General features: G+C 42.3%; 1 protein-coding gene and 1 long non-coding RNA gene across 8 annotated transcripts in view; one reads left to right on the forward strand and one right to left on the reverse strand.

The window, feature by feature from the left end:
• TANC2 (tetratricopeptide repeat, ankyrin repeat and coiled-coil containing 2) overlaps positions 1-14,092 on the forward strand; it is a 435,863-nt gene that overhangs the window by 393,018 nt on the left and 28,753 nt on the right. For 6 of the 7 annotated variants that reach the window (XM_075846635.1, XM_075846637.1, XM_075846636.1 and 3 more), the window contains 7 exons: positions 4,628-4,882; positions 5,714-5,839; positions 6,037-6,318; positions 9,036-9,163; positions 9,563-9,794; positions 11,484-11,650; positions 11,885-12,492. In XM_075846635.1, coding sequence (XP_075702750.1) covers positions 4,628-4,882; positions 5,714-5,839; positions 6,037-6,318; positions 9,036-9,163; positions 9,563-9,794; positions 11,484-11,650; positions 11,885-12,492 — 1,798 coding nt within the window. Of the gene's footprint in view, positions 1-3,430; positions 3,527-4,627; positions 4,883-5,713; positions 5,840-6,036; positions 6,319-9,035; positions 9,164-9,562; positions 9,795-11,483; positions 11,651-11,884; positions 12,493-14,092 lie in introns of those variants that run through there. The other variant, XM_075846641.1, reaches the window with a different exon arrangement.
• The window catches only part of LOC142666548 (uncharacterized), a 31,884-nt gene continuing 28,918 nt past the window's right edge, over positions 11,127-14,092 (reverse strand). Inside the window, exon 4 of the long non-coding RNA XR_012851701.1 lies at positions 11,127-11,996. This is a non-coding gene — a long non-coding RNA (uncharacterized LOC142666548). The remainder of the gene's footprint in view (positions 11,997-14,092) is intronic.

Raw genomic sequence — 14,092 nt, forward strand, 5'->3', positions numbered from 1 at the left:
TATTAAGAAATAAAAATAGTTCATGAACTTAGACCCCCACCGATCACTAAAACGAAGCTGTAGAAGCGCTCGGGTGACCGCTGACCCGCTTAGTCTCTGACCGGCTTTTCTTGGAAAGACGATGTAGTGGTTTACGGGCTCAATAGAAAGTCTATGGGCAAGGAACATCGCTGCATCGGCTTTCCGAAAACAGCCGATCAGAAACCAAGCGGCCCAGTGCTCACCCGAGCGCTTCTGCCACTTCGTTCTAGCAATTGGTGGGGGGTCTCAGTGTTCGGATCCCCACTGATGAAAACTTCTGACATGTCACTATGAAGGTTGAAGGCAACGCACGGACCTATGTTAGTCTATGGGGCCGTGCAGACTGTCCGTGAGTTTCACGCAGCGTGTGTACGCTGCGTAAAACGCACGACATATCCTATATTTGTGCGTTGTTCGCGCATCACGCACCCATTGAAGTCAATGGGTGAGTGAAAATCACGCGCAGCACACGGAAGCACTTCTGTGTGACGCGTGTGATTCGCGCAACAGCAGTAAAAAGTATGAATGAAAACAGAAAAGCACCACGTGCTTTTCTGTTTACAAACATACAAACAGAGTGTCATAATGATGGCGGCTGCGCGAAAATCACGCAGCCGCGCATCATATGGTGATGACACACGGAGCTGTTAAGTGCCTTTTGCGCGCGCAAATCGCCGTGTTTTTTGCTCGCGCAAAACGCACACGCTCGTATGAATCCGGCCGAACTCAGAAATCCCATACATAGTGTATTTGAAAACGGGCTTTGAAAAGGCAACCCCTTCGACATACTACAAACACCAGGCACATTGCCACATCCAGGTTTTACACATTTCTAACAGCCAAGTGAACACCACTTCGAGGTATATCAATTCTGTTGGTTGCCATTGGGAATGGTCAACTCGATTGTCGTCGGTTTAGCAGAGCTCCTATATTAGAGCGAGACAGTTACTTTTTCTACATCAGACTACTGTACACTCCCTGGTGTACAGACCTCCCAGAATTCATACCACCATAACGAGCTATGTGCAAGCTACTCAACTTTTCGTACATACTTTTATGTCGATTAATTCTACATATAATGTTGTTCAATGGTGAAGCATGCTACCGATCCGGTAATCCTTCAGAACTAAAAGGCAGATCCACTGCGGAACAAGTTTACCTTTTTTAATTTGGATCTCTGAGGCTAATTCGTCTCACAGGCAGAGGCTCCCAGTTGTATAAATGTTCAGTAGATCTTTCTCTCTCCCCATATTCAGTTAGAACATGGCTTTCGATGTCAGGGCCCACCATTATAGAACCCGCACCACAGACCTTAATGGAATCTATAACAGACTGACAAAACCAAGCTAAGATCTGCCTGACTTTAAAAGTTAAGTGGGAGGAATACATTACTTTAATAATTAGCATAATTGTGGAACGCGCCTACCTTTTCACAGTTATTGCGGCTGTAGTGAATTTCTCTTTTTTTTTTTTTTAAACGGTGCTGGGACAGCCTTGTGCCGCACTACTACTACTGCTCCATGTGCATGCAGCCTAACGCCTCATGCACACGACTGTGTGTGCCGTCCGAGTCCCGTCAGTGATCCGAGGAAAGATAGGACATGTCCTATCTTTCCTCGGATCAGAGACGCCGACCATTTTTCACGGACCCGATTCACCCGCTAAAGTGAATGGGTCCGTGAAGACTATCGGGTGGCACTCGGATGCCATCAAAACCGGTCGTGTGCATGAGGCATAACCGGAGAGAACACAGTTGATGAATAAATGTTGCGGGAATACAATCCTTATGTACATAAGTGTAGCGGCATGGTGAAGCACATCTCAATGTGAATTTGTCGTCACAGCTCCCTTCATCCACAGTGTAAACATGCAGTAATCTTTTGAATTTTAATTACGACTTCATCATCAAATGTTATCACGTCGCATTTATTTTCTTTATATAAGGTTTAGCTTCTGTGTAATTTAGAACTTTTTTTGTTGCTGTTTTCAGTTATTTTTCCAGTTTGTTTTTAGCCGGTACAGTGTAGAAACAAAAGTTCCTTTACCTAGATGGAAACCATCAAGTAGCTGCTGTAGGGAGACCTCTTTTCCTTATTTTGTGTGCCTGTTTAGTCGTCTGAGTACATAGTGGTGCTCTGCTGTGAATGGGCTGGCTGGATTCATACACAAATGCTAATAGTGCGGTGGCAGAAAGGCTTCACACTACTATACAGAAATCAATACAGCGAAAACTATATACAGTCTAAACTTGTACAATATAGGCTGTATTCACACTGCAGTTATTTGTGAGACTTTTGTAGCCAAATCAGGATTTGATCCATGCATGCAAAAACTGCGTTGTGTGAACAAGACCAAATACCTCCTGCAGCTCTGCTCTTTTTGACACATGACTCTTTATTGCAATTATTTGATATTCATATGATTATCGGACTTTGCTTATGAACATCAGGTATTTATGTAAAGCTGTGGTCACACAACACATAGCGTGGTTGAAAAAAGACACATACTAGCCTGCTTGTTGACCGTCTCCAGGTAGAAGCAGCTTTTTTTTTCTTTTGTAAAAATATACTTGAAAGCCGCAAAAATAGATACAGATGTAGCTGATTTTACATCTTATGACTATATGGATATTGTTAATGCAGGGGGATCTTCGTACCCTCATAAGTTACACTACTATTTCAGAAATTGCAAGGAATGCCAATGAAGTCTTTCAGGTACAGACAACCATATTGATTGAACATCAGCACATCAATGGCAGTCCCTTATTTTAGGATAAGCCCTAGACAGGTGGCATCACCTTCCTCATGTGGTAAATCGCTGCAGTGCACATCTGTCATACATTTATCTTGACCTAACTCTTTTTGTACTCTGATAAGAAGGCAGAAATAAGGCCGCGTTACTACTGCAGAATTCTCATCTTTCCTCATCGTATTTTCATCATTCTAATTCCACTAGACTATTTGATGTTGCTGGCGATTTGGAGGCCTGTCCTGTTCCTTCCCGCTGTTCACCAGTTGAAGGCATACTCCATGCGTGACACCAGGCATCGTGCATTTGCATATTCATGAGGCTAATTTGCGTACATTGTCACACTTAAATAGGCATGAGATTAATTTATACGCCCAGCTATTTTAATTTTCTCTTATTTCGCATCGATAGAGGAAAACTTTAGTTTAACCCATTCAAGCAGTGCGAGATGTCAGACCTGATGTCTCTGTACTAAGAAAACATAAGAAGTCAAAGTTAGATACATAGTCTGTGACCTTTTGTATTCGGTAAAGCTGGAAGTTACATCTCCCCATTTGTGTTTTTTAGGAAAAAGTAATGTTTATGTGTTCTGTCATCTGTGTGTTAGGAGAAAACCAGAGACTTGGTCTGATTTCTGTGTGTTTGGAGAAGATTTGAGAAACGTGATCGGATCTATGTTTTAGGTGGAAGTGATAGGCACATATCCTTGGAGCTGGGGCCTTAGGTTGGATTCTGACCAGGATGCCATCTCCATGGGGTTAGCATATTCTAATGCTTATATGTGTTTCCAAAGGAAGCGATTTTAATCTCACTTGTTAAAAACTTTAGACTTTGGGGCTCATTTACATATATATATATATATTGTGCTACAAATAGGAAGAGGTCCCAGCAAGATAAAGTAGGAAAACCTTTCACTTGGGAAAGCCATTCTTAAATGACCATGTAAACGAGCCCCATCTATGTAATAGAAAGATGCTAAAGGGTGACTGTAATCAAGATCTGTCAGAAGGGTGTATTAAATATAGTGGGGTGCATTGGAATAGACTGATGTCCGATGTTGGATTAGTGTAATGTCATGGAGGTATCATATTAGAAATATCAGAGGGGTAGCATCGTATTCGAATGTGGGGTGTGCCTTGGATTAGAATGATATCAGAGGGGTGCACTGGATTAGAATGATGATAGATTAGGATTAGAATGATGATAGAGTAGTACATTGTAATAGAATGATGTCAGAGGGGAACATTATATTTCAGAGTTGTGCAGTAGTAGGGAGATGTCAGTATTGCACTTCTCTCTGCGCCTCTCCTCTGTCAGCAGAAGGTTAGAGGGACGTGTCCATGATGTCTTTATTAGCTTTGCTCTATATACTGACGTACGCAGTGTGTCCGTGGCTTGGATGTATAATGTCTGTTCCTCTGTTTGCTGTCCTTTACTGCACACAGACTGTCATTTCAGCAGGGAAGCTGCTTCAGATGCCATCGATCTGCCTCTCCATTTCCTGTTGCTGGAGTGGAGGGGGAGAGGAATGACAATGTCTCTTTCTCAGCTTCATGTTGCAGAAGAAGATCGAAGATTATGAATCAATATGTCAGATTCCGCCATGGCCCTTTATTTTCCTTAGTAAATTTGTCAATATTGAGAACCGAGACATGAAAGTCATGTGCATGGCTGTGTGAGTTACATATTAGCTTTTAATTTCCATCTGCAAGGTTCCCAATGGAATGTGATCTGCTACCATCCTGCTGTGCAGGTGTAGCACTTATACTACTGGGAATGAGGAACAGGGCAGAATACTGTAAAATAATGTGTGTGACGTGTTAACATCATAATAAGGACTCTCTCCACTTGTCTGCAGCCACCCTGACCAGCTACTCGGAGAACGTGGATCGTTGCAAGTATGGTGCAGATAGCAGCAATGAACTTGGCTCTCGTGGGTGTGTTAAGCAGGGACAAAAGTCAATGGATTCAAGTCTCTACCGAGTGGACGAGAATATAATGGCCTCCACTTTTAGCTTAAATAAAATCCCCGAGAGGGGACTGGATACGGGACTCTCTCAATCTGTGCAGTCCATCCCACTCTACCTCATGCCCCGCCCCAACTCTGTTGCAGGTGAGTAACCTGTGTGTGTTGCCTCTTGGCGAGTTTTAGCTTTGCTTTTCTATTGTATAATATTTAAAGTTGAATGGGGTAGTGCCGTTCTCGCAAGTCACTGTGTATGTGCCTAGAGTGTTAATGCTGCTTACTTTCCGTGGGTGTGAGGGGGAGTAAGAGAAAGATACAGGACTGCAGAAGGTGGGAGGGAAGCGAAGTCAGCTCAAATAAGCCATTACTGTTAGTTATCCTGCTGCCCCTTTGGCAGTGAAAAGGTTATCAAGATGCACACACCTCTAGAATTTCTGGTTCCTGAGATATTGCTTGGTCCAGTATATTTTTTTATAACTGGGAACATAGTCTGTAGCTCAGCAAGTGGTATGCGGCAGTGCAGATGGATGGAAGAGCTAATTCTCTGCAATGCCTTTGACGTGCACTGACACTGCCTGATTAAAAGGCTCCCCAATCCCAGACTAGGGATTTCAACTACTTAAATTGAATGCACCTAATCTGCATGAAACCATTGTAAAGAATTCTCCTTTAAGCCCCATTTACATTCCGCATAGTAATGGACATGGCAGTGCCATCTAATAGTTTAGTGATTTCCTTTACCTGTTGTCACAGAAGATCCGTGAACATTACATTTTTAATCACTATTGTCTTGATATATATCAGTGTTCTTTCATGTTGTCACCTGTAAAAGGCTGAGGGGCTGTTTTGTATAAGAGTACAGTAATATGTGTGTGCTTTTCCCATACTTGGTTCTTTCTTTTGCCCGTGGCTTCTTCCTCTTTTGCTCCTGTGCCTAACACTTCCTCTTTCTTCCATCTATTTGTTGCTTGTTTGTAGCTACTAGCACTGCACACTTGGAGGACCTTGCGTACCTGGATGAGCAGAGACATACACCCCTGCGCACCTCCTTACGAATGCCACGACAGACTCTTGCTGGACCACGTACCCCACAAGATCTTCGAGGTCAGGGCAGAATTTATGCGGCACATGCTTCTTCATTATCAAATTGACTAAATATTTTTTGGTCTTAATTGCAGATGACATTCTTGTTTTTATAATTTATTAATCATCTACAAGTTATTTATAAATATGAGTACATTAGTATTTCAATCTACAGTGCTGCACATGACAATGTAGCTGACTTTTGTTTTCCTGTACAGTCCGCTTTGCTCCCTACCGGCCACCAGACATTTCCTTGAAACCGCTGCTGTTTGAGGTGCCGAGTATCACCACAGATGCCACATTTGTTGGCAGAGATTGGCTCTTCCATGAGATTGATGCACAGCTGCAGAGTGAAGACGAGAATGTGAATCGTGGTGTGGTGATCTGTGGCAATATCGGATTTGGGAAAACGGCTATCATCTCTAGGCTGGTATCTCTTAGTTGCCATGGGACACGTTTGAGACAGCTGACGTCAGACAGCCCCCATGCATCACCAAAGCGTGAGTTACTGTACTATTATACTCTTTGCTGTCTTATCAGTTTTTCACCTGCATATACATCTGTATTGTCTTTTATATTTTCTCCCAGGTAGCAGATACAAAGGCGCACACAGTATGGAAGTAAAATACGGAAGCTTAGGAAATACGGCTATTATTTAGTCTACAGCCAAAATATGGCCTCGGATAGAGCATGCTGTTTTTTGAGAAACACGGATTTATAAAAATGTGGCTGTGTGAATAGCTCCATTATTACATTAGCTCTGTATTTGGGACCTTCTAAGTACAAGGCTAATAATTACGAACATGAAGTACTGTTGTGTGAATGTCATTAAACGCACATGAGGGATAATTAAAGGCTATGGACACCTTTGCACCAAATGTTAGTTATTGTTGATTTGCTTCCTAAATAAAAAATGAGGCAACTTTCATTTAGCTGCTGTAGAGTCTGTGTAACTCCTGTCCATAGCTGGCTGTGCTGCTGTTTCGGACATCAATCTGACAGCACACTGCTCCTGGCTGTGTCGGTTCTCTACTCTCCCTTCTCTCGGTGTTAGGCTGGGTTCACACAACCTATTTTCAGGCGTAAACGAGGCGTTTTACGCCTCGAATTACGCCTGAAAACACGGCTCAAATACGTCGGCAAACATCTGCCCATTCATTTCAATGGGTTTGCCGACGTACTGTGCCGACGACCTGTAATTTTACGCGTCGCTGTCAAAAGACGGCGCGTAAAATAACAGCTTCGTCAAAGAAGTGCAGGACACTTCTTGGGACGTAATTTGAGTCGTTTTTCATTGACTTCAATGAAGAACAGCTCCAAATTACGGCCGTAATTGACGCCTCGCAAAACACGAGTACGAGCAATTACGTCTGAAATGCAGGAGGTGTTTTCTCCTGAAAACAGCTCCGTAATTTCAGCTGTAATAGTTGTTATCGTGTGCACATACCCTTAGAGTTAGCAGCAAGGAAGAGGAGGAGGTTGTACATGGCAGATCTGAGTGTGGAGAAAGCTTCCAAGTCTTCAGGGAGGGCAGATCCCACAAGCTATACTCAAGCAGAGTGTAGATAGTGAGGGGAAGGGGACTTGCTCAGGCTGTGTATTGTGTAGAGAGCACCCATTGTAGACTGGGGAAAATCAGACACTCTACAGCATCAGTGGCCATCAGCACAAGGGAGGATAGATCACTGATGGGCTGTAGAAGGGAAAATCAGTACATGAGAGATAGTGAAGTCAGCAGCATCCTGGCTTTACGGAACTCACATCCAGCAAGTATTACTGCATGGGAGGGTTTTGCAAATGAATGAATGAAGGTTGCAGCCTGAAATGTAATTTTAAACTTCGTTTTAACGCTAGGTTACCATTAACTTAAAAATGATAATACTTTAATAGGTTGTATATATGAAATGCCACCAATGACTCCTTTTCAGGAGGGTCTGAACATTGTGACTATGCCACTTTGTCCTGTTTGCTCCGTTCTGGGCAGCTGCATAGACGACTATTGACAATAATGGCAGACTGTGTGGCTGCAGGAAAAAATACAAACGGGCAAGATGGCACGACTATTTCCTGCCACTTCATTCTAGCGATTAGCAGGGCTCATAGTGGCCAAACCTCCTCCGATTGGCCATTGGTGGAATATCCTAACGATATGCTACCAATGTCTGAGATTAGACAACCTCTTTAACTATAAGGCTACATTGCGATTACCTCTGTTACTGCATATTTGTCACACTGGATGGTTTCTTATCTTCTCACCTGTGAAATATGAACTGTCTTCTTCAAACTATTTGACCGAATGCAATTGGTAATCAGATTAAACACATCCAGGCTTGACTGCAGCCAGTATTTTTGTTTTAAAATAAATCTCATTATATATTGATCCTTTCCATGACTGTTGCCACAGAGTTTTCACAAGAGCACTATGCCATGGTCAAAAGGGCTTCCGCAAGAAGTGAACTAAAATCTGCTACAGTAACAGTGCGGACAGGATTGCAAAATCATTTCTAAGGCAAGAGCTATTATCTCCAAATGTAGAAGAATTGGAATTGTTCATTCGAGTGGCAAAAACAGCTGAAGGATCTCCAAGTCATTTGCTATAGTAATCTATGGACAGAGGAGTCAAAAGTAGATGTGGATATTACAGGCCACACTATGACTGATATAAATCAGATACAGCACAGTTCCACAGTAAGAACTTCAAGTCTACATCTGAATGCCTTATATTAGCCCAATAGAGATGCTGTAGCAGAATGAAATGAGCGCCACTTTCACCCACACCTACCACTAAGAATTACTCAGCAGTGGTGGAAATGTTTGTTATTTCTGCTATATTTATGGTCAGTTTAAGAGGCCTGTTGCGTTTTGTTTTTTTTTTAACATGAATGATATGGGTGTTAGATAACTTTTTCCTTAGGTAAATGCAGTAATAATTGAATGTCTATCCTCCAGGTCCCTTTGTCTTTAGAAACCATTCAATGTAAGAAATATACATGTGAATGGGATCAAAACTTTTCTTTTTTTTTTTTACAACCATAACCCGTGAAACTCCAGAAGTGATTGCAATTGTGCCAAGTAAGGCTCCCACACGGTCACACTTACATGAGTCCAGAAAGATGATATATATATGGAGTATGGTGGTGTCCTCACAATGTATAGAGCTGCTCTACCTATTCACAAGATTAAACTCAGACGTATTTATTCATCTCTTCATACACAGATTCAGAGGCTAATCGTGAATTGGCACAGACCGGACAGACTCATTCTGGTATCTCTAGTGGAAGTTGTCCAGGAACTCCAGAAATGAGGAGAAGACAGGAAGAAGCTATGCGGAGGATAGCAGCACAGGTATGCCAGTGCCCTAATATAATAATATATAAAAATTGAAAGAGAAAACGTTAAATAATTTAACCAGTTGAAATAATAATTGGGGGCTGCAGCCTAAGGAGGACATAACCAGAATAATAATCCTACTTTTTACACCATCTCATGACAATCCTTGTAGCTTGTCTCTTTCTGTACATGAGCTGAATGTCCTCTTATTTGATGGACCAGTTATTAGGTAACCCCATCACTGTACTATCGCTTGATAGGCAGTGTATTATTTAATAACTGACCATGAAAAGAAACAAATAGAACAGCCCTAAGGATGGGTATGAAAGTGAGAAAATGAAAATTCTGATTTGGTCACTCAGAACCAATGGACTTTATTTTTTTTACTATGTCCTTCTGTTTTCTTCCCTTTAGGTGGTGGCGTATCACTACTGCCAGGCTGACAATGCATACACCTGCCTAGTGCCTGAATTTGTTCACAATGTGGCTGCTTTGTTGTGCCGTTCCCCCCAGCTAGTCGCTTACCGGGAGCAGCTACTACGTGAACCACATTTACAGAGTCTGCTTAGCCTGAGATCCTGTGTGCAAGACCCAGCTGCATCTTTTCGCAGGGGGGTCCTTGAGCCACTTGAAAACCTATACAAAGGTAAGTGACCCTTTCTTATGTTTGCTCATTTTGACCTATTAAATGGATCCAAACCCTATGTAAATAAATATACTTATATTTGCCTTATGTAAATATTTAAAGGCGCGCTAAACCTTTTATTAAAGGGGTTTACCCATCTCGGACATTATGGCTTATCCACAGGATATGGAATAAATGCTAGATAGGTGCGGATCCCAGAGGACGGGCCAGCATCTATCTCTAGAACTGGGCCACCTGACCTCCGTCCTACCTTCTCCCATAGCTTAGCAAGCTCGGCTGTTTCCGTATTCGCAGCCACCTTGTAACTCAGTGGCTGGAGCCCAGCGACAAAAGGTAGGTCAGGGGGCCCCGTTCTGGACATAATCTGTGACCCGCATCTATTAGACATTTATGGCATATCCTGTAGATATGCCATAAATGTCTGAGATGGAAATAACCCTTTAAAGGGAATGTGTTGCCAGAAAAACATGTTTTTTATTTTTAATTAAACATTTAGTGTGTAGGTGATTAAACATTGTTCTAATTTTTTTTATTTTTTTGAACGGTCTAACCTCCTACACTGTGTGTCGCCATTTTTTGAGCTAACACACAGTGTAGTAGGTTTACATACAGTAGTAAACGTACACAAACCCGAACATACATTGAAATCTCTTATCTGCTCCTGCCGCCGCGGCTCCCTCCGGCCCGTCCGCTCCGTCTGCTGCCGCTGGTCCAAGTGCACAAGTCCGGAAGCCGCGACCGGAAGTAGTAATATTACTGTCCGGCCGCGACTTCCGGTCCACAGGAAAATGGCGCCGGACGGCGGCAATTTCAAATTGGACTGTGTGGGAGCGGCGCATGCGCAGTTCCCACACAGACGGCGTACACAGAAGTGGATGGGACGGGAGCTGTTCGCAGTCCCTATGGGACTGTGGCTGCCGTATTCCATGTCTGTATGTGTCGTTAATCGACACATACAGAAATGGAACAAAAAATGGCAGCCCCCATAGGGAAGAAAAAGTGTAAAAATAAGAAAAAGTAAAACACAAACACACAAATAAATATAAACGTTTTTAATAAAGCACTAACATCTTTAACATATGAAAAAAAAATTTGTGATCACACTGTTCCTTTAAGTAGGACTTAGGAGTTTTCTCCCTTCTCCATCCACTGTAATTACACTCGGCATGCACAGCCTCCGCTTCCTTCTTCTCAGTTTGTCAGCCAACAAAATTACTGTGAATAGGGAGCAGGGGTCCCTTGTTCCAGTAATCAAAGGTCACAGTAATGAGACCCGACCCCCCCCCCACCCTCCCCACACTGGTTTAACAGTTATCACCTATCCTGTGAGTGGTGTAGAATTTGTCTGCCTCTGTATTGCACTTAACCTTTTGTTCTCCCCATGTTCCCATCCTGTTTACACTTTAGAATCTTGACAGTCCCCTTATATTACAATGTCCTGGAGCATGTCATCTGGTGTCCATCTACAAGTTTAACATTGTGGATATGGACACCACTGACCAATACTGTTAATGTGGATATGAGCATAGAGAAGCCAGACACAACCCCTGATTTGATCTATAAATTGTGCAGAGGGATTCATCAAACTGCATAGCATCTGGATGTTTCTGTCCAAGGCATAGTTACGGAAATAAAAAAAATGTGCAATTCGTGTTATTTTAATGACATTTTATTTTGACTTGCATTTAGAGAGAAAGATCCCAGATGAAGATTATATTATTCTAATAGATGGGCTGAATGAAGCAGAGTTCCACAAGCCAGACTACGGAGATACCATTGTGTCTTTTCTCAGCAAGATGATAGGAAAACTCCCCCGTTGGCTGAAGCTCATTGTTACTGTGAGGACCACTCTGCAGGTGAGTCAGACAATAGTCATTTTTTTCTGTAGTTTTTCCCACATTCTTAGAAGGATTCTGTACTCCAGTTGCAACCATTAAATTACATAACATAATTATAACTTCTTAGGACACAAGATGGGTGATAACTGATAGGGTGTAAATAGTCTGCTTTTTGCTATTTGTCCATTTCTGGTTTTCCTATGTAGATTTTTATTACGCTGTTAATACAGTCTTTTTATGGTCCACTAACAGGAAATCACCAAACTTCTTCCCTTTCACCAAATTTTTTTGGATCGACTGGAAGAAAACGAGGCCATAGATCAGGATCTTCAGGCCTACATCTTGCAACGCATCCACAGCAGCTCTGAAATCCAAAACAATATCTCACTCAATGGAAAAATGGATAACACCACATTTGGAAAACTTAGTTCCCACCTCAAGACTTTGAGCCAAGGTTCCTACCTATACCTGAAGCTTACATTTGACCTCATAGAGAAGGGCTACCTGGTACTCAAGAGCTCCAGTTACAAAGTAGTTCCTGTGTCACTGTCTGAGGTGTACCTCTTGCAGTGTAACATGAGGTTCCCCACACAATCCTCTTTTGAGAGGGCCCTTCCTCTTCTCAATGTTGCTGTGGCGTCTCTCCACCCATTGACGGATGAGCACATCTTCCAGGCCATCAATGCAGGCAGTGTGGATGGAGGTCTAGAATGGGAAGATTTTCAACAGCGTATGGAGAATCTTTCTATGTTCTTGATCAAGAGGAGGGACCTGACCCGAATGTTTGTTCATCCATCCTTCAGAGAATGGTTAATATGGAGAGAAGATGGCGAGAAAACCAAATTTCTTTGTGATCCCAGGTATTTTTCCTTTTATCTTTGAGATTTTTGACAAACATTTAAGCAGTACAATTATATGTTTACACATATGTCAGTTAGTATATACAGATGTAACGTGTGCCATTTGTAATACTAGGCTTATATCAGAAATTACCAACCTCGCTACCATGGGGGAACCCCTGAACAGATATTGCACTCCCAGGGAACCCCTATGTCTGGCTGAGTTGCATTGAAAAGTATCTTTAGCAGGTTTAAATCTATTTGCCATATCTACTGTAAAAGTGACCGGTCTTGCTGCTGCCTCTAGGGAACCCCTGACCAGGTTCCGAGTAAACTCCAATTTACTCTGGTTGGGAAACACTGGCTTAGATGCTGCGACAGCGTTAAAGGGGTTTTCCCATAATGAATATTTATCACCTATCCACAGTATAGGTGATAAATATCTGATCGGTGGGGGTAAGACAGGATTACCGTGCCATTCCTAGAAACCCAATAGAAATGGAGGGGTAGGGCACATGCTTCGGAGCAGTGGTCGAACATGACACTACCATTCCTTTCTTATGGGGCTCCCAGGAAACGACAAGGTAAGCTTGTGATCGGTGGGGGTCCCGGCAGTTGGATACCCACCGGTCAGATATTTATCACCTATCCTTTGATAGGTGATAAATAATGACTATGGGAAAAGGAAATGCATTGGGTCACACACCATAAATCACATTAAGCCGGCAGCAATACAACATCACAGTGCAGACACTAGATTTGAGAACTGGACTACTGGCTTCAGAAACTTACACTGATTTGTGCTGTTATTTTGGAGCTCTGAATATAATCTGCAAATGATATTACTGTTGAATTATATTCTAGCAGTTGTCATGAGGTGATAAGTGTACACAGTCATCTCTCTGCAGCAGTTCTATGGTTTAGATTATCACTCCAGTTATTGGGGCCATGGTGACAACCTAAGTTACAAGCTCCACTGACAAAATTGTCTTTGGTTCCATTGATGTTGAGGTCAAGGCCAAGATTGCGCGCACCCAAAATAATAAGAAATGGAATGAAAAAAACAAACTTTATTATACACTAAATATAAAACCATTATATTGGTTGGGCGCAATCTTGTACATGTGCCTTTTCCTCTCTCCTATTATGCATATTTTTTGCATGTGTTACTGCAGCACCCCATATAGATTTCTTTCATACATAGTGGTGCCCACACGTCCCCATCCTTTTCGAGGTTAAGGCCAAATCTATATGCATTGCACTGCCAGGGAGGCAATATCATGGCAGACACAATGATGCTCTGTTGTTATTTTTCCGTGGTTTTATACAAAGAGATAATCACAACAGTATTATTGTTGTTCAATGTTTAAATTGAGTATAAGAACCGCAATTCATTGTTTTAATTCTCTTCCAGCGCATTATGTAGCTAATAAGAGATGAGCAGATGATGATGATGATTAATGACTACACCAATGCAGACCTCTCTTCTTACTATGTATATAGGCACGCATACACTCAGCGGCGCCTATACATGGGTTAAGCGCAGCAGGGCACATATAAATGGCAATAATAAATGATGTTTTGATTTAGGTGAACAGCTAAGAAGTTTCCTTTTGCTATA

This window comes from Rhinoderma darwinii, chromosome 13, assembly GCF_050947455.1.
Source record: "Rhinoderma darwinii isolate aRhiDar2 chromosome 13, aRhiDar2.hap1, whole genome shotgun sequence".
Lineage (NCBI taxonomy): Eukaryota > Metazoa > Chordata > Amphibia > Anura > Rhinodermatidae > Rhinoderma > Rhinoderma darwinii.